General features: G+C 50.6%; 2 protein-coding genes across 2 annotated transcripts; both read left to right on the plus strand.

Annotated features, from left to right (window-relative positions):
- Nucleotides 1-6,521: 6,521 nt before the first annotated feature.
- LOC104498203 (C-type lectin domain family 4 member E-like) lies at nucleotides 6,522-14,863 on the plus strand. Its single transcript, XM_010141556.1, has 6 exons — nucleotides 6,522-6,588; nucleotides 9,937-10,053; nucleotides 12,885-12,977; nucleotides 13,589-13,740; nucleotides 13,901-14,019; nucleotides 14,707-14,863. Exons 1-6 carry the CDS (start codon nucleotides 6,522-6,524, stop codon nucleotides 14,861-14,863), a joined length of 705 nt encoding a protein of 234 aa, XP_010139858.1.
- A 7,032-nt stretch (nucleotides 14,864-21,895) lies between these two features.
- Nucleotides 21,896-25,597, plus strand: LOC104498204 (C-type lectin domain family 6 member A-like). The gene is made up of 5 exons (XM_010141557.1): nucleotides 21,896-21,932; nucleotides 22,928-23,023; nucleotides 23,931-24,023; nucleotides 25,105-25,256; nucleotides 25,466-25,597. The coding sequence occupies exons 1-5, from the start codon at nucleotides 21,896-21,898 to the stop codon at nucleotides 25,595-25,597; spliced, it is 510 nt and encodes a 169-aa protein (XP_010139859.1).
- Nucleotides 25,598-27,327: the final 1,730 nt, after the last annotated feature.

Here is a 27,327-nt window from a genome sequence, read left to right on the forward strand (position 1 = left end):
GGCCGGAGCTTTGTGCCGCCGCGCCGGAGCCATCTGGCGGGAGAGCCTGAGCGGTGCGGCTCTGCCCCAGACCTCCCTCCGAGAAGGTTTATGCGCTCCCGTCGTGTGCGCCGGGAAGACGTGGGACAAAGCAGCCTGACATCGGATGAGAGCGGTCCTAAGGTTACAGGGCGGGTCCTGGTGACCTTAGCTCATAGCGCCCATGCTTTCTTGATGACTGTGGTTGTTCAACGTTTTCATGCTTTTCTTTCTACTTCCACCAATCCCCCCTCAAAAGAGGGAGGTTAGGTGCACCCACCTCTCTGGGCAGAGGCGCAGCCAAAGAGAATTCAAGGCCGTTGAGATCTGCGTGGTCTTTGGACAGAGTTGACAACGGAGCATGAAGGATTGCTCCTGCGGATAGATGTTACGCGGCCACAGCTTGTTCATGCAAACCCTACGTGCCGGCTCTAAGAAGCTAAACTTCACAGGCTTGCCTCTGAAATAGGCCACTGGGTCTGACCACAGTTTGGATCTGGCCAGGTTTGGAGTCAGATGTGCAGCTGTGGCAAGCACCTGCAGTATCTGGATCTCATCTCCAACAATTTCTGTCCTTGAGACTTGCGGCTCAGACCCAAAAGAAGACGGAGGTGAAGGTGTGATGTTCCCAGTCATGGCATAAAACAAGGCTGTGAGATAATGCATCTGAATGAGTCCTCTGTTGGCTTTGGTTGGATAGTTCGTTGATTAGGGCAAACAAACGGGCGTATCTTTTCTCTTCTGAAGAAACAATCCTGGTTTGATGGTATTTGTAAAGAGATAGATTGGGGCTAGATGTAGACAGGTTCCCTGTATACTGCTCTTCCTTCTCTTATGCCTTCCTTTATACCTGAGGGATTTTGGGAGCCTATCATTGGGGTGAACACATTGGGGTGACTTGCCCTTTTCAAAGTCAGCTTGAGTTTGAGCTCCCTCAGCTCAGATAAGCTTTGAGACATGGTCTGTTCTGCATGAACCCCTCAACTTTTGCTAAAACTTGGTGGAGATGAGGGCAGGGGAGGAACGCAGAAGCCCTTTTTGGGAGGAACGTTTATTTCTCATCTCTTCTACTTTTCTTTCAACACGTTCTGCATGGTACTGTAACCATAGTGTTTTGGGAAGCTGCTAGTCTCTAAATGCTAGAGTGTCACTCCAGGTGATTTTGCTCAGAACACAAAGCGTTGCTGCTAATTCAGACCTGCCTTTGGTGACCTGCCAGAAATCAGTGTGGCTTGGCAGTGCTTTGCAGTTCTGTTTTGTCCATCCCATTGGTTTCACCTCCCTTTCTCACTCTCTTTTCAGTTCTTCCCAGTTCCCTCTTCACCCCAGGATGCTCGAATGTCCTTTTCTCTGAGCCTTCACAGCTCCATATAACTCATTTCTGCCAATGTCTCCTCGTATAGCTGCATTGCGCCCTGATTCATCCTGTCATCAGCAGGGGTGACTGCCTCCCAGAAGATGTCTCTCCTCCCTGCAGCTCTGCCCAGTGTTGTCAGCCATGCGCCAGGAGGCATGATATGCCTTTCTGTCAAAGAAACACTCAGCAGTCTGCAGCGTTCCCACACTGTCCCTTGTAGCTGTGGGGGGAACTCGGCTCCTGCAGTGTGAACTGGGACGTCCTGCCCTCACCAGTTCTTTGCAGCAGGGTGCGCAGTGGGATCACCTATTGCTGGATCCCCTCTAACCAGTCAAACCCCTCAGTTCTCTCGCTGCCTGAATCCCTTTGATTAGATATCTGCCATCCCCTACTAACTGTTCAACGTCCAGCCTTAGGTCCCCATTCTCCATGCTTCAGTGCCTTTTTATGCTCTTCCTTTGGCTGCAAGGGCTCTGTTCTCTTTTTATTACCGCCATGGCCTTAATCCCTAGGAGAGGAGCAAGGTGCTGTGGAGAGGGAAGACCAACAGGGCGGCATGCCTTCACTTCTGATGCTGTTGTCACCCAGGTGCATGGACAAAAAGCCAGGATTGGGTTTAGGCTGGCTTTATTTGAGGGACCTGGAGGACTGTGCTAACTAGAGGTGCTGCAAGAGCAAGTGACAGCAGGACTGTCCCATCAGCAGGCAGCTTGGGTCCAGGTAAGATCAGAGCAGAGAATTTTATGAAAGGACTGGACATGGGCTGTGCTTCAATAAGGTCTTGTGGGAAGAGGTGTTGTGAGGGGTGCTAAGAAACCAGACAAAACCACACAGAAGGCTGAGCGATGATAAATACTTGGTTACTGGAATGACAGTAAATGGAGAGAATACAATTTGGCTACAGAAATTTGCCACCCCCCACCCGCCCCTTCTGTCTTTCTGCCTTTCTTGCTCTCTGCTTTGCTTTCCAGGGTGCAGCAAGCTGCCTTCCCGGTGTCTGTGCTCAGGGGGAGACCACACAGCTGGCAGAACAGCAGAAGTGATCTTCCTGGAAGACTGGTCTTGTACCAAAGGCTACCTCACTGGAAGCCCAGCTGGCTGAGGGAGCCGAAGCCTGCTTGAATGATGAGAGCCAGTCAGCTTTAGACAAAAAAATTCTAAGACATCATACTGATGTCAGCGCCTAAAGAATAAAACCAGGACAAGCATACAAGACGTCCTCCTTTAATGCTTTGTCCCATTCCAAATGTTACCAGAATAGGAACTTGCTGAGTAGACTGTGGTTACTTTGGGTTAAGTTAACCCTCAGCGTGTTTCTCTCCCATTATTTTCTTCCAGTTTCCACCAGCTTTCAGGATGCCCAGTATCCTGGCTGGGCTAAGGATTCCATTGCCCTACTCTGTTTTGTGAAGACCCACGTTCCTTCATTACCTGACTCCTGTTCTCTTCTTTCAGCACCCCGTAGTTGTTCTACTAAAAGAAAGAGAAATGACTCAGTCCTCGCTCAGCCTTTCCTTGATGGTTTTGTAAACCTCTATCTCTTCCCATCTTCAGGGTGGAAATGTCCCATCTTAATTTGTTGTTCTTTATGCAGCAGTCATGCTATACCTTTTTTTTCACGCCTGTCTTTCTCTGACCCTTTTCTGGACCCACTGTATCCTTCTTGAAAGGATTTGAGTTATGAGGACATAACGATAAAATAACAATATTTTCTGTTCTGTTCATTGTGCCTTTTTTTTCTTTTCACTATTCCTCGTTTTTGATTTCCTGTTCTTTCTGCCTCTGAACAGATTTTCTCATACAACTGTTATAAATCTGACGTTTTTCGTTCTGTGTGCCAGCAGTTACCTCAGAGCCCATTGTTTCACGTGTGAAGTTGGGGCTGATAAGTGCATTGCCTCATTACCCACTAAAGGGCATTGCTGGCCTGCACAGGGCTCTGTCTGTCCTGTTTTCACTCTGCTGCTCAGTCTCATCCTTCTGCAGCTCTTTGCAAGTGGGTCTTAAATAACTGCCCTGAATGATTTGCCGTCGTTAGCAGATTTTGCCATATCATTCCTCTTTGCTGTATTGTTTAAGGAAATGTTACCATGTGTCCTATTACAGACTTGGTAGAGTCCTTTAGGTGCTCTCCCTCAGCTGCAGGACAGACCGTTAATTCCTACCCGCCTTTCCTGTCTGCTCACCATGAAAAGATCTGCCTTCTCATCCCACGGCTGCCCACTTTCCTTACAAGTGTTTGCTGAGGGACTTCACAGGGAGCTAAATTATTTTCATGCATATTGACCTCTTCAAAGAACTACAAGAGGCAGGATTTCCTTGCAAGAGGTATATTGCCTCTTCCCAAAGTACGTCATACTTATACATGCATCCATTCATTTTATTCTTTTGTTATAATTCCTGTTAACTTGACCACTACAGATGTCAAATCTTTAACTTTCTAAATCTCCCTAGTTTTCTCCTCTTCTTCCTCTTTGATATATTCCTTCCCATGCTGCGATTCACTGACTAAAAGGCAGTTTAAGGCAAGAGGCCACCCACTGCTATTAGCAACGGTTTCACCCTGGAACCCCTGGAGCCATCATGATGCCCAGGTGGGGCCCTAATTCCATACCTCTTGCACAATCACATTTATTTTGGACAGGTACTTCGGTTTAATTCCCCACAAAACAGGGTTCTTGCGTGGGAACTTCTCCAATTTCTTCCACTGTCACAAATAATTTAGCTTTGTTTCGATGTCCTTGTTCTCTCTGACTGCTTCTTCAGTGGTCCTCAAAGCTTGTGAAAAGGTTTCTGCTTTCAGTATCCACAGGGAAGGAATTATTACTAGTTCTGATGCCTTCTGCTAGTTGTTTTCCAGACTCTTTTCTACCTTTGCGTTGTTGTGGGTTTACACTTAATGAGGTCTTAACGGATCGTTTCAGTTTTCCTCGGCGGGATGCAAGGTCAGCCTGGTGAAGAATGCGTATTGATAATGCCTTTGGCTCCTTGTAGCCACCGCTTCCTTTTGCCTTTTGTTGAATCTTCTAAAGCGGTACTAAGTGTTTGCTCTGGGCTGCCAGTGTGATGTCCCTGAGTAACCTCCGCGCCACTTGTGGTGACTGAATTCCTTCAGCTGCCCTGCTCCATTCTGACTGGCTTGTAGCAAGTGTCTCAAAAGGGGATTTTTTTTTTTTTTTTAATGTGTGCAGTCGCTGCTTTAGGATTCAATTCCTTCTCTTTGCGTATGAATTCAGTTCTAAGTCAACTGGTTCAGCCCGATTTTCAAAAGAAGTAAGGCACATGCTGTCTCCTCTGCATGGACCTTCCCGCTAAATCGGGTGAAACTGGCTGTGAGTGGAAGGCTTGCAGACACTACCTTCCTCAAACTTCACGGGCAGGTGGGGGAGAAAGAACCTCACTGTTGCAGAAGATCCCAGCGTTGTATCCTACGGAAGTATGATTCAGGGTTGAACTTTGACACAAGCAACAACTCTGATAGCTGAGAAGGAAGATTGAGCTCTTCCCTGATATTCAAGTGCAACCTAGCGTCTTCTAACAAAACCAGCAGCTAGATGCTGTATTTGCTATTTAAATGCCTCTGCTGTGTTTGGAGATGTGTTTCAATGGCAAAAAGCCCATGAAAGTACACTGTGACTTCCTTCTCTGTCTGCTGATCATATTTCCTCTTCCTTCAAGTGGAAAGTTTGAAATCGTGTCAGGAGGTGAGTCTTTTCCACTTGAGATTGTGAGTCAGTTGTGGCTTGCTTGGCCAGGGACAGGGAGGAACTGCACGGAGGGTTACTCTGACTGAAATCTCGCCATGAAATTTGAGGTTTCAACAAACCCTTAGGGAGGCTTAATTCCAGAGAGAAGGCCAAGCCTGAAGACAAAGGAAAGGGCTGGAAGGATGTTGGAAAGAAAAGTAGGCAGCATGCATCTTCTCACGGGACCACGCTTGTGTTCTGCAGCTGCTTTTCTTCCTGTTTGACAGCCAACCTCTTTGCATACAATACAAAAAGAAGCAGCAAGGCCAGATCAGTGCACGCGCCACGTGAGGATGCTCCTTGGTAACGAAATCCAGCTACATATGCCCCATCCTTCAAAACTTGCGTTCAGATGTCCGCTACAGCTGTACCTCGCCCTTTACCTTCTGCCACGTTGTTCTCCTCCATTGTCCAATGTGTGTTCTTTCCTGCCATGTCCTATCTCACCTCCAACTCTGCCCTGTGTACCCTCCATGCTAGCTCCTTGGATATCCTGTGGTCTGCCTTTAGGAAATCCCTGCTTCAGCCTCAGAAACAGAGCCTGACTCCCAGAACTTACATAGACTGTAAATCAGGTCGTGATAGAAAAGTATCTGCGTGTGCTCTTCCCAATAAACTCTCAAACCATCAACACCAATTTTTTTAATTCCACTTTGCTTGTTCTCCTCCCTGACGCTGGACGCATCCTTCTCTGTTTCTCCTTAGTTATATCAAACTTATTACTTCTATTCCTCTGCCTATGGCTGCAACTCCCCAATCTCACTTCTCACTTGAGAGTACAATTCCTTGTTTGAGATTTGTACTAGTGCTAGCAGCCAACCGGGGCTGGCTTCCCAGGATGAGACATATGGTGTTGCAAGTGTAGCTTGACCACAAGAAGCAGGTGAGGGTAGAATGCATTTTGTATTGGGCTGTGCTGCAGGTTAAACTGGGCGCAGACCCATGCAAACCGAAGGGCAATGGTAGAATTACTAACGCACAAGGAAAGGCATGAAGATGCGGGATGGAGGAAGTCAGAATGGTGAAGAAAGAACCAAGAGGTCTTAAAAAAGAAACCTATCAGACGAGGATATGATATGGGGAAAGACTGCAACTTCCTTTTCAGTTGTTAAGTTCTCTTTTTTCTTTTCTCTCTCAAATGTTTCCAGAGTGCCAGGGCTGATTTCCTGGGCTAAGAAACTGAAGATCTGTTCAGAGCATTTCCGAGCTCCCAGGAATTCTCGGGTTATTGCCAGTGCTTCCAGTGTTCAGCACAGCTTTCTTTGACAGGCAGAGGGTGAATAAGCAGATGGGAAAGGCTCATTAACTTATTGGTGTCTCACTTTTGGACCAGGGACCTAAAAGGCCCACCTTTTACGCTGCAAAACTAAGGACAGAGCCAGTGATCTCACTGTGATTAAATGGCATCAGAAATCACCTACGCTGAGGTGAAGTTCAAGAATGATTCGTCAGCTGCAGTGATCAAAGGTAAGGAATGGATGGGTTATTCAGGGGAAGGAGACCTGGAGAGAGGGGGGCTGAAGAACAGGGAATAGAGATTTTGTTCTTCTGTGACTCTGGCTCCTACCTGATCTTGACAAATTGGTGAGAAAAAGGAGTTGTCTACCACTACGTGAGCACGGAACTGGAGGAGTTTTGAAGTAAGAGGGTTAAGGAAGGGTCTGCAAGAGGAAAGGTGGAAGTCTTTGGGTGGTTGGAGTTGCAGCATAAACAAGGATGACTACTGGGAGCACACATTTCAAGTGAGCATTCAGTAAGGAATGTATCTGGGCTCCCTTAGTCCCCTGGTTGCAGCATCAATAGTGGCGCATGGTAGCGGGTGCAGGATGGGCGCTGTACAGGAACAGTGCTTCGCCCTGGTACGACGCAGGGAGTAGCTGGCTCCTTACCTGTCACGTAGTCTTGGATGAGGGAGTAATTTTTGGACAAATGAGTACCAACAATAGAGACTATGGTTTATTACAAACAATCTGATCTGCCACAAAGGTGGAGGGGCTCCCAGGGCACCAATTAGCAGCAATTAAGCTCAAGCCCTGGCTGCTACTCCTCCTGCCTCTGAGAGAGTGAGGCTACGGATTCCTGCTTTACGGAGAGAGTAGGAGTAGGAAACCAACATGCCTCCTTAGAGCAGAGCAGTCAGATGCCCTCTACAGCTTTGTGAGAGGTGGCACTGGCTGCAGAAACTTATAGCCCCGTGTCATTGTTTGATTGAGAAACGGTTCTTGGAGAGGAGGGAGTTAAAAGGAAGACTGGGCTTGAACAAAACACCCTAAAATACACAGCAAAAGATGCAAAATTCTGTGACTGATGTCTACCACTCCTGAAAAATAATTAACACAGCCAACGAACTAATTTTTATTGCGATTAAAAATCATGGTTGTAAAACGGCGCCTTTACTAGGCTTTGTGCAAATTTAAGGCGTTTTCTAATCAGCGTGTGTTCTGTAGTCACTAAGCCACAAGAAAGAACGCATAGAGATGTTCCACGTCTGGCTCATTGCTTCAACCCTTAGATACAGGACCCTGTACAACAGCAGGTTCCAGAGGGGTGGAAGAATGTGTGTGTAAGTGAATGAATGGATAAATAAATTCTTATTGCTGCTAAGGATATTAGCTTACCTATTCACCGCTTCACCTCAGTTTTACTATCACAGACAAAGCAGGCATCAGCTCTAGGTTGTTCTTGGCCTGCTCTGAGGCGTGAGTCACGGACATAAGGAGTGTACGTACTCCTGACTGACTGGGAAGAGCGCTGTTTGCAGTGCCTCGGGATTAGCTGCTTCTGGTTACAGCTAGCATTTCCATCGCGGTGCGGTGGGGGTGGTGGCGGTTCCCCGTTGTGTTCCAAACGACCTATTTCACAGACTCCCGATCCAGCCATGTTTGCCTGAGCTGCTGCTACCAGGCTCATGCGGTAAGTTTGGGTGTGTGCTCGGGGTCTGTCTGTGGGTGCTCTTGCCCTAGAGATCACACACTGATTGTAGCTCACACTGTGAATTCAGAGAAGTGTCCAGTAGTACCATTGCACAGAGCACTAGTATCTCTCACAGCCTCGTGTTATGCTCATAGGACAAGAGTTATGATTGAAAATTACTGAAAGATTGAGGGAGTCTTGCTCTGTTGACCTTCTGAGTGGTTGCTCTGCCATTCAGACTCCATGGTGGTAACGGCCACGTTACACCCGCATTGTCCCATTTTGTAGCCTTTTCCAGTTGGGCTCTAGGGATACCAAAATTGGCAGTCGTTGGCCTGTAGAGAGGAGAAGGCAGCAGCTAATAAAAAACCATAATCTGTGGCAGGAGATGGCAGAGACTACCAGGGTGGGTTTCACACCGTAGTGCAGTTACGGTTCCTGCATTTCCAACCAGGATTTCCCAGGCAGAAACAGGCTTCTGTGCCGCACGGCGCTTGTTGCATGTGCCTGGGAGATGTTGGATTTACAAACGGAATAACCAGCATCTGCTCAGCAGGCCTGCTGTGTCGTGACCGTGCTGGATATGCTGCAAGCATGCAGAGTAACTGTAGGAAGTGTTTCACAGGGAGGCTGACCCACTGAGCATACGCAAGAGCTGCTGCACCTCAGTGGTGTTGGCGAGGTGCGTGCATACCGACAGTGCTCTCTGTGCCACCCGGGTGTGCGTGTGGAATGCACTGGGCACGGGCTGACAGTCATTCTGACAGCACAGAATCGTTTGGACTGATCAGATTTATTGTCTGAAATAGGTGGCTGTCCCACATCATGATCGGGGTTCTTGTTTTCACTACAGGCAAAAGCTCTGGCTAGATAAGGATGTTTTGGTCAGGGAAATCTGGGTCTTGTCTGTCTGTGAATGCTTCCTCTTCTGATAACGAAAGGTGGTGCTTCTTGCCCTGCTGTAACAGCTTCCCCTCAGCCTTTGGGAAGCAGTCAGAGGTAGAGCAGGGTTCTGGAAGTCTTGCTTACCCGGTACGACTGGCAGACACACGTGGCTGCTGGCAGGCTCGGGAGTTTCGTGCTGAACAGCGAATGAGCTCTGTCTCTAAAGCTTATAATTAATACCAGTCTCTCCTGAAACTTTGTTTCTGCTGTCTCGCAGTGAGTGCTGCTGTTTCTTTACCCTCCTGTTTGCTCTGGCTTGTCTACCTGCCACAACCTAGAACAGTCTCCCAACGAGCATTTGCTTCTCCGTCCCCGTGACCCATTCTCCTGACTGCGCCCAAACCTTCTCAGTACTGGCAGTGTCCCCCTAGACAAAAGTGAGCCCCTGGCAAGTCTGAGTGGGGTACTTCACTCGGGCTGCGGGGTGCAGCCCTCTGTTCCTCCCCGGCACCTGTCTTAGCCACCTAGTCATCTACACCAAATCTCTGAACTCTGGCTTGGAAAGCAGAGGTGGAAGGAAATTATTCTTTTTTAATCATCCAACGATTTTGTGCCATCATAACTTTGCACGTATTTTGTCTCCTGGCCTCATTCGGCTTACACCAGCTTTGTTCTACGCAAAAAGTCCAAAAAGCTAAGGAGGAACTGAAGCAGACGTAAAAAGTTTTCTGGGGAGAAGTTGGCATGAAATCTTCACAGGAATGTCTCAAGTATCATGCATAGAGCAGTGCTGTGTCTGGCAGCTTTGGGATCAATCTAGAAAGACATGGTTTCGCTCCACATTTTGAGGCCATGAGAAGGCTTCACCCCCACTGCCAAAACTGTGTAACTTCCACATCAGAACTGAAATTGCATCTTTTTGGAGCAGCATTCCCTTGAGTTTTACGTCCTCGGTACGTGGGCTGGCTGAACTACGGCTGACTGTGGTGGTGTGTTTGTTATGTTCCTCTCTTTAAGGACCTCCTCCTGAGACAAAGAAGCATGAGCACCATCCCAAGAAATACCTCCCATGGCTCCCGTGGCTGATCTCACTGCTGCTCTTCTTGGTGTGCATTGCCCTTGTAGTTCTCCTTGGTGAGTATGTTCAGACCGGTTATAGCAGAGAGGTCTAGGGGAGATGCTGGGAGAAAAGCAGAGAAAGCAGAGCCCAGAGAGCAGTATCTTCCAGCTCGGAGGAAGATTTTACTCAGGAACAGTTACGTGATGAGAAAGGATGCAGGCACCAACGCTGGGGTTCAGACAACCTGAATGTTGAATATTTGAAAGGTATGTTTAGGCGCAAAATCTATCCTGACTACTTGAACATTGTGACACAAACTTCTCTCTTGCAGGCCAGCCAAACCAGATATTTTGGCCAACTGGTATGCAGAAGCTAGGACTAGCAAGCACAGTATTATGCCAGATTGATCTGTTACGACCATCCTCTTTCTCAGAATGACAGAAAGAGTTAGGTGGGAAGGGGCTTCTGGAGGTCCTTAGTTTAATGCGCTGCTTGAAGCATGGCCACCTTCAGAATCTCAGGGTTCTTTGGGCTCACTGCAGGGTCTCCGGTTTTTCGGCCCTGACGTGGTATATGTTTTCATATATTCTCCAATTCTTCCACCGTTTACCCTGAGGCCTTTTCAGTGTTCCCAGGTTGCACATGCCCATCTTGCAGGGCCTCTTTGGAACTGTGGAACAATTCTCTACCTTCATACCACACAAAAAGATCTTAATTAAATTCAGCAGAGGGAGGGGGAAAAAACTGGAGAAGAGAGAACAAGTAAAGGCAGAGGGATCCAGAGCTCTCTAAGGTGCCTGGACACCCTTGATATCCTACTGGAAAAAATGGCTTTTTACAGTCCTGGCATCCCCATTAAAACGCTCACACCTTTTTAGCATTAATTGCAGAACACTAGAATAATTCATTAAAAGTTACTCTTGCACACGCTGTTTGTGGAGATGGTCGTCCCTGTTTCGTTATCATTTTCTGCTAAAGATTATTCACGGCATGTTGGCACAAATTGTCAATAAAGGTGATGAATGGATCCTGGAAGAGGCAGGTTGCCAGGATAAATTGGAGCCCTTCCTTTCGCTGACATTAGTTACCGGGTCGCGGAAGTTTCTGTTGCTTCGTGCCCAAACGTGTTACTTTTCCCAGTGCTCTGTTAAACGGGTGGGTAGGCGCAGGGTAGGCTCTCAGTGTGGTACTGTTTGGCTGGGTTTGTTTAGATATTCCACACGTGGAAGGTTCAGTCTTTAACGGCAACTTTACTTACCCGGGTTAACCGATGTTACGTAGGATTTTGCTTTAGCAGAGTGATACAGCGATGACTTTACGTGAAAACACGAGGACAAACGGCGCTTAGCAAAGGACAGCAATTGCAGCGCATTGTTGTCTCACAGCACACGTGTGATTCTCATACCAGTCTCCGTAACATGCTCAGCATCAAGACCTCCCCAACCGTTTCACAGGGCACTGTGAGAAGTTCTACGTTTGGAAACAAAGCAATACAAACTTCTGCGCCTCAGGAACTAACGGCAGCCGAAGGAAGGGCAGCAACGTATCCTGACAACCTTGGGTGTCCCCAGTGACTAACAGAGATCATGGGGTAAAGCCAGCTCAGGCCCAGTGTTTTCTCAGAGGTGTTGATTCTCGTTCAGTTTTTCATGTCATTTTTGGCTAAACCACGTAGACACTGGCCCCGTGCTGGCCTGGCTGACTTAGGGAGGCGCTGCCTTTAGAGGGGTGGGCAGTTACACAGCTGGTCCCAGCAGGTACAACCGGTTGTGTCTCTCACTGAACTAGAACAAAGGCCATCATCCACTGCCCTTTGTGTTGAGATAAGGTCACCACAGGCGTGGTCAGTCACGCCTCGCCCTCGCGCATCTCCTCTCAGCCTTCATCCCCTATAGGAACTCACTGATCGGGCAGAGAGGCCACTATGATTACTCTCTCCTCCTCACTACTAATGATATTTCTAAATGAAGGTGTTGATACACATAGACATCTGTTCTACCCATCACACCCTGATCAGCTTCCACTCAATATCCCTCGGTGTTTAGTTAGCGGTAAGTCTTTTGGGTTATTCCCCGTAAACTGGCTAGTAAGTCCTAGGAGTTTCTCTTCCACCCTGGTTTCAGCAGGTCCAGCTGCATGTGGTTACTCTCACCTGGACTGTCTCTGTGGCTGATGAACTCAGCCCTTCTGATGCACTGCTCCTCCCACCTACAGCTGATGTCGAGCTTAGGAAGAGATGAACTGTGCCACTGAAGTGCTGCTTTTTATTCACCAATTCTGGAGAGATTTAGACAGTTAGCTTCGCTGTAGGTAGCTACAGGGTAAATGCCTGTGGCTGGGTGGGATCAATCTCACCCTGTCTGGCAGGCCCTCAGAGTGATGTCCTTCCAGTGGTTCTTCTGCTTGCCGATGTAGAAGAGGGTCCCCTTCTGGCTGGAAGGAAGCCATACCACTTGCTTGGGCCAGTTTTCTCAGATCCGTGGACCACTGATCCACCAACCCCACGCCTTCAGCTCCACAGCACCTGAGGGGGCCTGATGTCAGCTGCTTGGTGCTGGGACAGGCTCTGTTGACAGACACACCACTGGCTATGGCCACCAGGCACTGCTGGAGTGGGTCACAGGCCCCTCTAGCTTTGTTGTCCGGGTCGTGCTGGCTAGATCTTGTCAGCCAATGGGCAGAGTTGTCCTTGCAGGCAGCTGTGGGATGCCGGGAGCAGAAATGCCTGTTCCCTTCACTGAGAGGATGGCAGTTACCGCTTGTGAAACAGAAAGACAGCCTGAGGAGGGGTGATGCTGGCACAGTGCTTGGTGGGGAAATGGGGAAAGAAGAGCGAAGCCCGGAGATGGTATGTGAGGAGCCAGAAGGAAGAGGTAATCCTGCTGCTTTTCCTCTCCCTTTCCAGCGGTTCTCTTCTCCCATAGCGCTGACCAGCCCCCAGCTCTGCAGCAGAATTTCACGGAGTGGTTGTGCAACTCGATGGTGCCACAAGGGAAAGGTCAGTAGTGCTGACAAGGGTGCAGGAGGTCTTTGGGATGGGAACACTGAATGGTGGGGTCTGCTCTGACAAGCAAGCAGCAGCAGGAGCAGACTCCTGAGAGGCTGACTCCAGGGGAGAGAGGTTGGGAGAAGAAGGATTTCCTGCTAACAGCTTAGGAGGAGGAGAGTGCCGCGTTAATGGTGTCCTGGAGGTCAGGGTGGCTGAGAACACTGACCAGACCTGAGGGACAGCATCCAGTGGCACAGGGAAGGTTAGCAATGGAGCAATAATGAGAGTGCAGCTCTAGTCAAGGAAAGCAGCAGCCCTCTTCCCTGGGGCTGAAGGCTTAAAGGAGCCTGCACAAGAAGTCAGAGCAGATCAGCAAAATATATTTGTCCAGACCTGAGCTCATGTTGCAAGGATTCCCACAGATTTGTGTACACAAAGCTCACTGGTCACACCCCAAAGCAATGGGAAGAAATACCTGTACTATCCTTGCTCTGTCAAGCACTTTCTGTCAGGAAGTGTGACCTAAGGAGAACATGAGCATCGTCCCAGGGAACAGGGATCCTTGCAGTCGCTGTCTCTCTTGTTACTAGCATTGATCTCTGTGGTCTCTCCCCGCACAGAGCAAGGCTGGACGTGCTGCCCAAATGGCTGGAAACGCTTTCGAGAAAGCTGCTATTATTTCTCCGAGGATCTGCTGTCCTGGGTTGAGAGTGAGCAGAACTGCACTGGGATGGGTTCCCACGTGGTGGTGATCAACAGTGAAGCAGAGCAGGTATGTGCAGTGCTCAGATGGGTCACAGCAGACACAGTGCCAGGTCCTGGAGGGACTCAGACCCCCCCCTTCTCCTGCAGGAGAGGGCTATGTCCTTTCTGCATCCCTCCCTCTGCTCAGTCCTGCACTTCACGGGCATTGCACTCTCCCTGATTTCCAGAATTTCCTCTCTGAAGCGATGAAATCTTTAGGCGGACAGAATTACTACATCGGTCTGAGGGCACAGGAGGTGGGCCAGTGGCACTGGGTGGACCAGGCTCCACTGAATGTGACAGCAGCGTGAGTATCCCCGAATGGAGCGTTTGGTTGGCTCCTGGTAGTGCAAGAAAATAGGGGAGATGTGAGGGTGCCTGTTGGTGCCTGAGAGGGACGTAAGACAAATTCTTGTGAGAGGTCAATGATGGAACAGGGGAGGGTGGTGTAGGACACCACCTTCACATGACTCTATCCATGCTGATTATTGGTCGTTAATTAACTACCGGTGATGTGGCCGTCACTGCTGCAGGTAGAGAAGCAGCTGCATCTCGCCATCGGGAAGAACTCATCAGAGATGACCAGCCTTGCCTGACCTCCACAGTGCCGCCACCATGCCTATGTGCATGTACACCCACGGGCACAGCCACTGCTGTGACACTGTGGAAGAGGTGGGGCACAGGGAGAGGTCACCGGGGCTGTCCTTGCTGTGGAAGACAGACTTGCCCTGGAGGCAGACATATGCCTCTGCTGGGTGCGGAGTGCTTGGGGCGAGCAGCGGTGAGCAGCTCCCCCCACCAGGACTGTTGTCTTGGCTGCAGGAAGAAGGCACGTAGGACAGCGGGGTGTCAGCGTGGGAGGAAGGGTCCTGCTGCTGGTCGTCAATCAGCATCTGGAATTTTTATCTCTGCCCACCGAGCCGTGCATCCCTCTGTGGTCTTTCCCAGCAGTGCTTTACAGTACGCTAGGGACGAATGTCTCTCTCTGTCTCAGGTTCTGGAGGACGGGAGAACCAACTAATTCGACCGCAGAGCCGTGCGTTGTAATCCACAGGCAAACAGCGCCACCCAACAACTGGAATGATATCAGATGCGAGAGACATAATCGAATTTGTGAAGCTGCAGCAGTAACTGTGCGATGGAGATCCTGAGTAAAACTGAGATGAGCAGTGAGCTGGGAGCGGTGAGGGCTGTGTTGGGGGGGTGGGGGGCCCTGGAGCCTGCGTCTTCACTGGATTGGGTGGGACAATGCAAGTGGAAGGGATATTGCCCTGTCTCCAGCATCCCCAGTACAGACAATGGCTCAGGGCATCCTCGAAGGCTCGGAATCATCTAAGCAGTCTCTCGTGTCCTCTTCTCTCTGAGTGGGTCCAATGGCCACTGGCTGAAGAGTTGAGTGCTCCAGGAAGAAGACACAGGGATGGAAGACAGATGTTCAGGGCTGCCATTTCCTTAGTCTTCTTGAGCAGAGGAGGCGCACAGAGAAGGTCTTCTAGTTGCACTGGTTTTGCTGAACAAGTACCGAATTCTTATTCAAGAGAAAATACAATATTAGAGCAACGAAAAAGACTCTGCGTTGTGTGTCTCTCTTTTCCTCTCTAAGCTGCAGGGGTTTTGTATAATTATGGAATGGGTTGGGTTGGAAGAGACCTTAAAGATCATCTAGTTCCCATAGGACACCTTCCGGTAGGCCAGCTTGCTCATTGCCCCATCCAGCCTGGCCTTGAACACTTCCAGGGCGGGGACATCCACAACATCTCTGGGCAACCTGTTCCAATGCCTCACCATACTCACAGTGAAAGTCTTCCTTACATCTACTCTAAATCTACCCTCTTTCAGCTTAAAACCATTACCCCTTATCCTATCACTACGTGTCCTCGTGAAAAGTCCCTCTCCAGCTTTCCTGGAGGCCCCCTTTAGCTACTGGAAGGCCACAATAACATCTCCCTGGAGCCTTCTCTTCTCCAGGCTGAACAACCTCAACTACCTCAGCCTGTCCTCATAGGAGAGGTGCTCCATACCTTGGATCATCTTCATGGCCCTCCTCTGGACTCAATCCCATGGGAGGACCAATCCACACCACCTTCCCAAGCTACATCCCTACATGCACTCTGGGGACCTTATCTCTTCCCACAGTGTGTGTAGGGTTTTTGTTTGGGCAGGAGCAGAATCCAGAGCTGTTGCTGTGCCCCAGTACAGCCTTATGCAACTACTGCAGTAGAAGTTGCATCCAGCCAGTGAGAGCAAACCCCCGTGGCCACCCGGCTACTCAGTTCCATTGCCCAGAGCCAAAGCTCTGGAGGTCACTGGGAACAGGAAACCAGTTTTATGGATATTGTGAGTTTTGGTTGACCCAGAGAGTAAAAGGAGCTTGTGCCAGGAGTCAGGCCAGGCTTGACCGAGTAGGAGGAGCAGTCCCCAGTGGCACAATGACTGAGGCCTTCAGTGCCACCTTGAGGAAGAAGTCCACTTCCCAGCTCAGAGCTGATCGCTTCCTGGGAGGCCGACGCCTCAGCTGTCCCTGTAGAAGCATGCCTGGCCAGGCCAGACCAGGCTGCAGAAGAGGCAGGAAGGGACAGCGCTGCTGCTGCACAAGAGGTCCCTTCCAGAAGGGCATTGCCTATTGAATTGCCTTCATGTCCTGCTGCAGAGTGTATGTCACCACGGATCCCACCTTTTCCACACCCATTCCCACTCCCTGGCCCCTGTGCTCACACTCACACTCACACTCACTTCTCTTTCTGTCGGAAAACATCATCTGCCTCAGCTTTCCTGACCAAGCAGTGCCAGCTCCCCACAGGGCACCGGTGTGCATCTCCTGGCTGTGCGACTCTGCCCTACCTGTGAGAGCGAGTCCTCTCGCTGTGCCCCCCAGAGAGGGGAGAATTTGTGCTGGACAAAAGGTGACCAGGAGATTTGGCTTCCTAAGCCCATCCGTGGGAGTAGTTCTGTGAACGGCAGTGGGTGGTGGCAGGGGCTGCTGAATCCTGTAGGCCAGCAGAGGCAAGGCTGCTGCAGCTCCATGTTCCCGGCTCCGGACCCTGAGGAGTCTGAGGTGTATGTACAGTACGTACAGATTTAGCTAGAGAGGGAAGAAAAAGGGTGTACACCCATAAACAACCACACGGGTCAACACAGCCAGAAGGACTGACACACCAACAGCACAGTCAGCCTGATCCTGTTCCCCTCCCAGGCTGTTAGCAGGAGGAAAGCCTCCTAGCAGAAAAAATACACATTTGCACATACCAGATACGGACTCTGCAGCAGGAAGACTTATTCAGTCCATCTACCACAGGTGGCTCCTGCATTCCCTGGTCTTCCCCAAACTCAGTCTCACGACAGAGAAAAGAGAAAAAGGTCTCTCTAGAAGCTGGTCAAGACTTCTGGTCTTCCTAGGAGGTGCCTCTCAGACCTGTTGGTCTGCCTGGGAGCTGGATTGGACACCCGGGGCCCCTGCTCCATTTGCAGTCGTGGGGTTCCTAGGGTTCATGACTGCCTGCGGTTGTTCAACCACGTAATCTGACAGGTGGGAAGAGTCTGGAGTCCTCTTCTGGAAACTACCCACCCCCACTGGTGTAGTATTGACACTTGAAGTCAAGGGGTTTGACTTAATTGCACGGGATACCGCCAATAGCACGAGCTGACACAAAGCAGTGGTGGTCAGCAGAGACTTGTGGTGGTACCAAGGAACTGGAGAAGTGCAGCGCTGGAAAGAGCCTCCCTTTCCCTTCCTGGTGTTCCTGTCCTCTCCAGCTGGGCAGTGCAGAGGTGTATCTCCTGTAGAACAGAGTCACTCTCTCTCGCCACTTGAGTTAACGTCCTCCCATGTCCCGCGGTGGAAACACAACCGTGGTGCCCTTCACAGCCTCTTTGTGGCTAAAATGCATCTCCCAAGATGTCGGTGTCTGCCTTCCAGGGATTTTTATCTTCTCTGATTCTAGTTTGTTTCTCTGGTTTCCAGATCACTCTTCCTCCCAGCTTGTTTCTCGGCCCCTTGGCTTGTCCCTTCTTAGGTTTTCAGGACTATTCCTGCTCTTTGACTGCTTATTGAATTTTCTTCCTCGCGGGGCTTTCGTTTTTGCATTAGTGGAACGAAATAGCCTGTGCTTTGCCCCCTTTTCAACAGACCTTGCAAAACTAGGTAGGGAGCAAGAGTCCTCCTTGGTGATCTGACCGCATCCTGTCACCTCACAGAAGGGCTCTCCACCACCCTTAAGAGCTCTTCCTGCACAGGAGTTCTGGGGTGAGGCTTTCCTCCTGAAACGTGCAGATGAGCTCTCAGAGACCCAGGTCCTGCCCGCCCTTACGCACTCTCATGTCAAGAGGGGTGACGTGTGACAGTACTCCCTGCTGGCCCTGCAAGTGAATGCCTCCTCATCTGCAAGCGAGAAAGTATCATACCTCTGCAGGGGGACAGCTCCTCCCACCCCCATCCCAGGGTGCTGGGCGCGGGTCTGCCTGGAGGGGACCTCTTTGACTGGGGTCTTGAGCAGCATTCCCACCAGTTCCTGGACTTTGCCACGCAGGACTCCCCTCTAGCCCTGACCCTGTGATAATTCTGAGCACGCAGGAAGAGCAAGGAGCAGATTTGCTTGCTGCCCTCCCGCAGAAAAGAGCCAAAGCGACAGAAGGAAGGCTGGGCCTGCAGTGGCACGGCTGGCGGAAGGTGCCCAGCCCTTGCCGAGCAGCAGTACACTCTGCTGGGTGCGGTGAGGCTGCGCTGAGCTGCCTGAGCAGCACCAGCCTCCGGGTCCGAACACAGCCCTCTTCTCCTGCCTGTAGGAGGAGGGCAGCTTTCCACACAGGACTGGTGCCAGTGGGATTAGTTGCGCAGGAGGGTGGGGTGATTCATCCAGGGGTTTCTGAATCAGACAGCATCTGTAAGAGTCCATCTCCACGTTTCTGAGCGCCCTGGACCATGGGTCTGGACCTGACCTTTCCCTGCAATGCTTGACAACGCCATGCTGGAGGGGAACGTGTCTCCAGTTCTGGAGGCCTGGGGAACCGACTAGTGTGAACGATGAAACGTGTGTTGTAATCCACTGGAAGGCAAAAGTACCAAAAGGCTGCCACAATCTTCCACATGAATTGTATTCCAGCTGCTGAAGCTGCAGCACCAACTGTCTGATGCAAGAAACCTCCTCCTGAGAGCCCGGCGGCGACCTGGCTAGATCACAGAGGCTTTCGGGGATGGGTGTGCACGCTGGAGCCTGCGTCTTCAAGTCTGAAGCTGAGCATGAGTACTGAGTAGAAGTGATTCGCTCAGGCCGTTGGTGAGCACCAACCTTCTCTTCTCCAGGCTGAACAGTTCTAACTCTGTCAGCCTCTCCTCGTAGGAAAGAAGTTCCAGAAGATGCTCCACTTGTCTTTCCAAGGCATGGGAAACTTCTCTCAATTACTGTAGCCTGTCGAAGACACGGACTTCACCATGAGATTGGCTTTTGCCTGTAGCTTATGTGGACACATGGTTAGGGTATGGTCAGTTGCCTGGGTAACAACCTGCAGAGGACAATCCCGCACTGTCCTCATGCCTCTGGTGAACCTCCAGAAAAGAGGCCACAATCACTGTCTATCTTCTGGGCAGCATTCACTCCGTGGCCTGCTATCACTACCGAGTGCAAGGCCGGACGTGTGGCACATGGGCTGGAGGTGCTTTCAAACATGCTGCTACTACTTATTAGTTGAACAGCTGTCCTGGAATGAAAGCAAGAAACCAGCACAGGATTTGGCTGCCACACAGTGGTGACGGATACAGAGGCAAATCAGGTAAGCAGGCGTCTTCCCAGGGGAATCTTCCAAGCAGGTCCTCAAATCAGCTAGCGCCTGCTCTCCTGAAGTCTCTGGTGGTGGGTGTGAGACTCTTTGTCCCAGAGTGGGATGGAGTTCAATGTCGTGAGGTCAGCTGTTGACTTCCTGGGAACAGTAGCTTGGTTTATGGTGCTGAAAAGAAAGTTGTCGGGTGTCTCCCTGCTTTAGACCCCGCAGGCACACCAAAGTGAATGCACTGAGGGTGCTTGCACAGGCCTTCATCTTGGTCAAACGGCCTGGAGAGCAACAACTGGTAAAACAGGGATGTGAAGGCAAGCAGCTGCGCAAACTGAGAAACCATCTGAGAGGGCATTTGTCCCAAACCCTTTATTGTTCAAGAATCGCAAAATGGTTTGGCTTGGAAGGACCTTAAACTTCATCTAGTTCCAACTCCCCTGCCGTGGCCACGTGACCGCCAGCTTAACAGGAACCAGAGAGTTAGCAGAGGGCTTTTGAGACAGAGAAGAGCTGGTCTGAAAACAAAGATTAGAAGAAGGAAGAATATTTTCAATAGAGATAAGAGAGAGAAGGGGGAAGGAAGCGGCAGTCAACACCTGGTTTGAGTTCGCACCCTCTGTCCGTAAGAGAGCATCCTGCCCATCGGATGCCGCGGGTAGCCTGCACTCCGGGCAGAAAGGGATGCCACAGGTACCAACCCCCAGCGTAACGTCGGTGTGCATGTGCGACCTTGTGCTTTCTGACCGGCCTGTGGGTGAGCAGGCTGCAGGAAGCGGAAACACCTGAACGCACCTTGTCCGGATGGAAGTGTGTGAGAACAGGGGAACCCCTGCCCCCAGAAAAGGGGATGTGTTCTTGCAGCCTGCCCTTCTGGTGGTGGTGGTGGAGAAGGGAGGTTGTGCAAGTGACCATGTGAATGTGTGTGAACGCAAGGGTTAGAGCTTTGAGGAAGTAGTTATGTAAAGACGTTTAGAAATTTGTAGGTGTTTATTACATTCGGTGTCTGCTGTTGAGCTTCATCTGTCGGATTGCCGATACCGACCGTGAATATACAGGGCACGGTTTGTCAGTCAATGCATGTCATGAACAAATCAGTAAACTGCTCGAGTCCACGCTGATTAGGTTTAAACCACACGAACTGAGCACATTTTCCCTCCTCCTCGCGACAGTTTTGCACCCTCAGCATCCTCCAGACCCCCCAGCCGAAGTCAGCTCTCCCCCCCAGGCGCAGAAGCAAGTGCGTTTTACAGCACTAACAAAGACAATGCATTCTCATTTGGGGACATCCGTGGTGCAATCCCATCCTGTTCTCCAGCGTGACGGTTGGGAACTTGTTGAAACGTCACTTGAGAAGCTCGCACTGTGCTGTGACTCCAGTAGCTAGTGCCTTCTAGAAGCTCATGCCTTCTACGACAACACCAGCAAGCCCATGTTTGGAGCACCTGTCCGTTGGCTTGTGCTGTTGTGTTCACTATCCCATTCCTTCCTCAGGGCACCCACGCCTGCCTCTTCCCAGGGAGCAGCCAGCTGATGGGACACGCGAGAGCAAAGGCTGTGTTCCCACCTCAGCCCATTCGGAGCGCAGTGCGATCCAGCAGGCATTTTTCATCCTCAGAGGTATCCTTTGGGACACTTCATCCTGCAGGGTATGGAATCAAGTCGCTTTGAGCAGGGCGAGAACCACCACGTATGGCTGTGCCTTTTGCAGTCGTGACCAAGCAAAACGTCACAGCCCGTAACGTGCAGGGATTCGGGCACCATCTAGTGATTTCTTCTGACCTCCAGCTCCATAATGACGACACATGTGCAATCCCCCCAGGCAAAGCTCCATCCTCCTTTCCTGAGCAATTAGTTGAAAACAGTGTTGCGAGACCTTTGTTGCGCTCTGGGTTACTGGGCTCAGGTTTGACGTGAGGATTTGCCCAGACTGAATCACAGACTCGCTTTCTTGCCGGTTTTTGACTCCCTTCTGCAGAATGTTGAGAGCGAGTCGAGTCCTTTGCTAGCAAATACCAACAGTGTGATCATTTTCACACCCATACGCACCGGGAGAGAACGAACACCGGAGGGGTAAGGCCAGTAGTGTGTCCTGTGAAACTGCTTCAGCTTGTGCAAAAGGAGGTTGTTTGGAACGATGCTGCTCTTCATCTGTTTTCATTTGCCTCTCTGAGTTTCCGTGTTGCAATGAACATCTTGTGAAATGTTCTGTTAGAGAAATTATGAAAATTCCCCCTTCTCCATGCACCGTGGGGAACACCCATGGTACAGATTTTTCTTCATACCGGATTAGAGACTGCGAAGTCTCCTCACCAGTGTGGGAGCTGTCCTGGTGCAGTCTTCTGTGCGGAGGAAGGCTGCATTCGTGGCCATGTTGATAATGTGGACTCTTGAGGAAGAGTGATACTGTGGAAGAGATAATGAATTGCAGAGGGAGAGTCAGTCCTGGAGCTGCAGGTAACCACAAAACCTTCTTTTTTGTCTTCCCATAGGAGAAGGAGGAGGTGGGAGAAAATACAGGGCTGGGATAGAAAACGGGCGTGGCACAGTGGCTGGGCTCACCTCAGGAGAAGGGGCTTAGGACAAGAGCAAAGCAACAGATGATGGCACCGGGGAGTGCTCAGGCTGGGAGAACGACCTTTTTCCCAGAGCCAGGGGAAATTCAAGTCCAGGTAGACTATGGTCTGCCATCCCCTTCAGCGGTTCTTCTGTAAGCTATGAGACAGGAGAGTGCTGTCCTCCTACCAGTACCCAGCTCAGACTGTCTGCACCAAGCTGAGCACAAGTCACTGCTCCCACCTCTGCTGTCTCTAAGGAGAACCAGGCGAGGGCTTTTCCAAAAGCTTCAGCGAGCCCCTTCCCCTGTGGAAACGATCCGATGCGTGTCTGCCTCTGCAAATACCCTCCTGTGGACACTCACTCCTTTGAGTAACCACAAGCTATTGCATGAAAGGGCTTGGGGGATAGAGCCAAACTAGAGAGAGCTGAGAGAAAGAAACTCTGAAGAGAGATGAAGAGGAGGGAGGTACGAAAAGAGGGTTCGGTGAAAGACCGGGGTAGTGGAGAGTAACAAGGAAGATGTGCAGAGGAGAGAGGAGGTGTGACAGGACAAAGAGAGGAGAAGTGCACTTCAGCAGAGTACAGGCAGGGCTGGTGATAAAAAAATGAAACAGAAGAGCAGCTTGAGGGCAGCCCCTGTGTTGCCCTACTCTGTGGGTGTGACCCACTGCTAACGGTGGGCAGCAGGACCTCATCACAGCAGGCCCAGGGTACAGCACCTGTGGGGCTCTCCGGTCCTTGGAACAAGGTACCAGCAGATTGCTGGGCTAGGGAGCCACCAGGGTTACCCTGCCACCAGGGTTATCCTGCCACCAGGGATATCCTGCCACCAGGGATATCCTGCCAGGGTTATCTGAGCTGGGGAATCCCTACTCCTGCCTTGTGTTTTTCAGCCCCAGCTGAAGAAAGAAGCTGCTCCTGGCTGAACCCCTGGGTCTTCCTTGTTTCTGCCCTCGCCATCAAAACTGCCTTTGTAGCCATCTGCCTTGGTGAGTTCCAGGGTGTCTTAACTCCCCCGGGATGAAGAGAGCAGCCTTTTGTGAGATCTAAAACCAATATCCTAGTCTCTCTGCCAGCAGGCAAATGCCCTTCACCAAAAAAACCTGTTCTGCTGCCCCCCTCCCGACTCTGCCCTCCCAGTCAGGAAGTAGGGTCCCTTCCACAGTGAGGGCTCGTGCCTGGCAGGGTCTTTCCACTGCTCCTCTCACTTTCCCATCTGCCTGAATAAAGCCAGTCCTGGATGAAAGCACTCAGTTTCTCCCTCCCAGGAAGAGCTGAGAAGTCTCTTTGGTGACACAGGGCATCTGTGCCAGTTTCTCAAAGGTTGGCTATCGGGTGTTGGTTCTCCTGACCTGTCCGTATTTTAGCAGGGTGGGGGTGAATCAATCAAAACGCTCCAGACGCGTCCCACCCACACTGCCTGCACTAACCGAAAGGGAAATCCTTCGCTTGTACTGTCCTGGAGTATCACATGTGGTGACTCTTTTGTGCCGCTTCTTAGCTCCCTCGGGGGAGGTCTCGACACTGAACAGTTCTACCCCTTCTTGGTAAGGGTAGAAGTGGTGCTCTAAAGCTGCAGTGCCTGGGGAGATTAAGAGGGAATGCATATTAATATTGCACCTTCATTAAGCTAACCCTGATGTCCAAACTGGTTTAGTCAGCTGGGAAAATGAGTTTTACAGCCAAAGAGGTGGCAGGAGCTCATGTGATTAATGTCTGCTCAAAGGAGGGGCTGACCAGTAGTGGGAGGAACGCCCTGCTGTTTCCCATCTCCTTGTTCAATCCAGATTTCAGAGCTTGTTAATGCAACAGGGTCTCTGTGTGGGCTCAAAGCCAGAGGGTGGAGGATAGGACAGATTGACACTAGCGCTTTCCTTCCCTTTCATCTCTTCCCAGTTGTTTTCCTCCATGGAAGTTCTGGCCAATACAAGACTCTGCTCCAGAACCTTACAGAGTGGCGCTGCCACCCCTACGTATCTGCCGGAAAAAGTGAGTGATGTCAATAGCCTCATAAGCTAGACTAAGAGCCTCACCAAGATTTGCTCTGGAATCAGCCACCCTTTGAGCTGGGAACGTGACGGACAGCCAGAGCTGGATTGTTTTATGGAACCTGGGGAACTGAGGAGAGAAAATTCTGTACTGAATAATTTTCCTCGGGAGGCTATGAAACTGTGTTCCGGGCCAGTGGTAGAGTGTGGGTTCTTCCAGACCTACCTTTCATTACTCTTCCTATTCTTCCCCTCTCACTGGGCCCCACAGAACCCCTCCGCTGCTAGTCCACCTGACTAACCCGGCTGGAAGTGCTTCACCCCGTTGCAAGGGCTGGCTCAGCCCAGCTCCACTCCCTGCGCAGGCTCACCGCCTGTTCGCACAAGCATCGTCGTCAGTGCGAGGGGCAGAGGTAGGAGTGGAAGGAGGATGTTGTCACGCAGTTTAGAGCCCGGCTGGAGAGCCGGGCTGCGGTCACACGTGAAGTGATGGCAATGGCAAGTGCCAGAGTTCCTGCAGTGCCAATTCCCAAACTCAGTTCCGAGATCCGTTCTTGTGCAGCCTCATGCTTTGGGAGAATATATCTGTGTTCTTTTAACCCATCATGCGAGTTTCTGGCTGTAAGGCAGATCTCTCGGAAAACCTGGCTAGTCGAAGGAACAGCCTGTGGTGGCATCAAACCTGTCAGAGCAGCTTGTACGTGTCTGTCAGTCTGCATGAGAGTCACTCACTTGAACAACGCTTCTCTGAGGGAAGTGTTCCCAGAGGAGCGCGAGCCAAGCGCTTCACATCTTGCTTCCTCAGGGAGGGTGAGGCAGAAGTGGTGTCTCTCGCTGACCAGAGGTTGCATGGAGGTGGCAGAATAGATAGAGAAAGGCACTTCAGGAAGGGGCCTTGTGATGACAGGAGCCTGTCAGACTATTCACAGCTTTACTTGCGGAGCAAGGAAGAGAGCGTTTACCTCTGTCCAGGTTAAAGGTGTTGTTCAAATCCCTCCCCTAACACCTGGGACCCTATACTGAGCTCATGGAGATCAAGGACAGCACACCTTGCTCAAAAGCAGGATTTGTCTCCCTCACAGATGATGACTGGATGTGCTGCCCGAAGGGATGGAAACGCTTCCAAGAAAGCTGCTATTACCTGTCCACTGATACGATGTCCTGGGTGAAGAGTGAGCAGAACTGCACTGGGATGGGCTCCCGGCTGGTGGTGATCGAGAGCGCAGCAGAGCAGGTATTAGAGAGGTGCAGTGCTTAGAGAGGGTCACAGAAACACAGTGCCAGGCCCTGGAGAGCCCCTCCTTGTCCTTCAGGGGTGGGGGGGATGTCCTTTCTGCATCCCTTCAGCACTGGCTTCCCTCTGACACCAGCCCCACCCCATGGGGACGCCTGCCGCCTCTCTCTGCTCAGTCCTGCACCTCACGGACGTTGTGCTTTTTCCAGGAGTTCCTCTTCAAGTTGGCGAAAGAAGCAGCTACTGACGCCTATGAAACAAAATTCTACATAGGCTTAGCTTACGAAAGTGGGGAATGGCAGTGGGTGGATCAGACTCCATATAAGAAGGCAGCCACGTGAGTATCCCAGGGGACTGAGGAAGGTCCTGTAACTCACAGTCCAAGGGACTAACACACCATGTGAGGCAGGTATCTGTCAGCGGGGTATTTCTGTCTCCAACTGCCCTATAAGCCAGAAACCTTGACTAGTTTTCTAGCCAAAACGATGACTCCTGACCTCTGTCACAGTAACCTTCCCCTTCCACAACGGTTTGAGGTGACTCCATCCCCTCTGTCATGCATGCTAACGAGCGCTCAGTAGAGGAACTTTCTTTTACAGGTTCTGGAAACCTGGGGAACCCAATTTACTCTTTGCAGAAAAATGTGCTGCAATCCACGTCAAGGGAAACACAGACCCCAACATTTACCGTAACTGGAATAACGTCCTTTGCTTCACAAGTTGCTATCGAATTTGTGAACTGGAAGCCAAATTTGTCTAATGAAGGAAGCTCCACTTTGGATGAAGGACCTGAAGGAGTATCCTAGAGAAAGGGTAGCTCATGAAAGAGTTTAGAAAAGTTGGCTTGAGTTGCTATGTAGGATGAGCAAACTTGCCAGAGAATCCCAGCTCTGAAGGACCTCAGTTCCCAGCCGGTGCCTCTGCATCTCTTTCCAAGGTGGAGACTGCTCCTGGATGAAACCATTCGGGCTGATGTCAAGGACCTACTGCGGCCCTTTTTACTATCCTCCTTCACAGATGGGTGCCCTCATCATCCAGTACTTGCCTTGACTCCTTGTCCAGTCAATACCTCAGTGATGAGGAAAAGGCCCTCTCTGTTTCAGGAAAGGATAATGGTCCTACGAATCACGGGTACAGAACTTGAAAAAAGAGCACTCAGTGGAGCGTGCTTGCCCCAGCCCTGAAGGAAACAATTGTTCATGGCTTACCCTTAATGCTCCCTTCTTCCTTCAGCATATTCTGTGTTGATAAGTTAAAAAAAAAATCAATAAATGTTAATTCTGCTTTTTACATAAGGCTGTCTTCTGAGAGACAAGTTCCACCTCCCCACCAACCCAGTCTTCCTGCATGGAGGTTTTAAGTTTCCAGTGCGTTTGGCTCCTGCAGGTGAGATTACAGCTGTGCTGGAGTGGGCCAGGAGCAGGAACAACCTCGTGTTCACCCACAGAGCATGTGGGAAAGGCTCTCAACACTTGTGGAGAATCACCCATGGGAAGCAACAGCGTGGGCTGTGTAGGAGTCAATGCCAACAACTGCTTGGCCAGGATGTCGCAGAAAGGACATGGGTTTTGGAGATCCTGCTGAGTCACGTGACAGGGTTGAGCATGGCAATGAAGGGGAGAGAAAGCAATCAAGTACCACAGGAGGGATAAAAGCCAGAGTCTCCCCAGGAGGGATTTCTAATGTGAGAAAAGGGTAGAAGACCCTTATGATCAGAGGCATCACTGCAAATCAGGAATATAGAAGTCCTGAGCAAGTGTTCTGCTTCCCTCAAACTCCCCAAACCTCTGTCTGTTTATTCTTCCCCTTTCATCAGTGATATCCATACCCCTCAAAGAGTTGGGAGTTTCCAGACTGGATCTAAAAATACATCCTGAAAAATCAGTTCAGGGTGATACTTTTATTATGATTCTTCATCAAAAAACTGAGCACAAATTTGTGTTGTTCCCACCGGAAGCAACGTATTTCCCAGGTTTCTGGTTTAGCCACTGGATCAAAAGCCTGGATGCTACCAAGTCTTGTCCTCCTGTTTTCTTATTTTGCTGGGATCTTTTCACGGTGCAGATGACTTT

This window comes from Buceros rhinoceros, unplaced genomic scaffold (assembly GCF_000710305.1).
Source record: "Buceros rhinoceros silvestris isolate BGI_N320 unplaced genomic scaffold, ASM71030v1 scaffold17718, whole genome shotgun sequence".
NCBI classification, from domain to species: domain Eukaryota; kingdom Metazoa; phylum Chordata; class Aves; order Bucerotiformes; family Bucerotidae; genus Buceros; species Buceros rhinoceros.

What these genes read in the sequence shown, in the direction of transcription:
- LOC104498203 (XM_010141556.1), top strand. Translation starts at nt 6,522, where the DNA reads ATGGCATCAGAAATCACCTACGCTGAGGTGAAGTTCAAGAATGATTCG. An exon ending in TGCCCTTGTAGTTCTCCTTG is followed by an intron (nt 10,054 to 12,884) that starts GTGAGTATGTTC and finishes CTCCCTTTCCAG; the next exon opens with CGGTTCTCTTCTCCCATAGC. An exon ending in CCACTGAATGTGACAGCAGC is followed by an intron (nt 14,020 to 14,706) that starts GTGAGTATCCCC and finishes TCTCTGTCTCAG; the next exon opens with GTTCTGGAGGACGGGAGAAC.
- LOC104498204 (XM_010141557.1), top strand. Translation starts at nt 21,896, where the DNA reads ATGAATTGCAGAGGGAGAGTCAGTCCTGGAGCTGCAG. An exon ending in AGTCAGTCCTGGAGCTGCAG is followed by an intron (nt 21,933 to 22,927) that starts GTAACCACAAAA and finishes TGTGTTTTTCAG; the next exon opens with CCCCAGCTGAAGAAAGAAGC. An exon ending in CTACGTATCTGCCGGAAAAA is followed by an intron (nt 24,024 to 25,104) that starts GTGAGTGATGTC and finishes TCTCCCTCACAG; the next exon opens with ATGATGACTGGATGTGCTGC.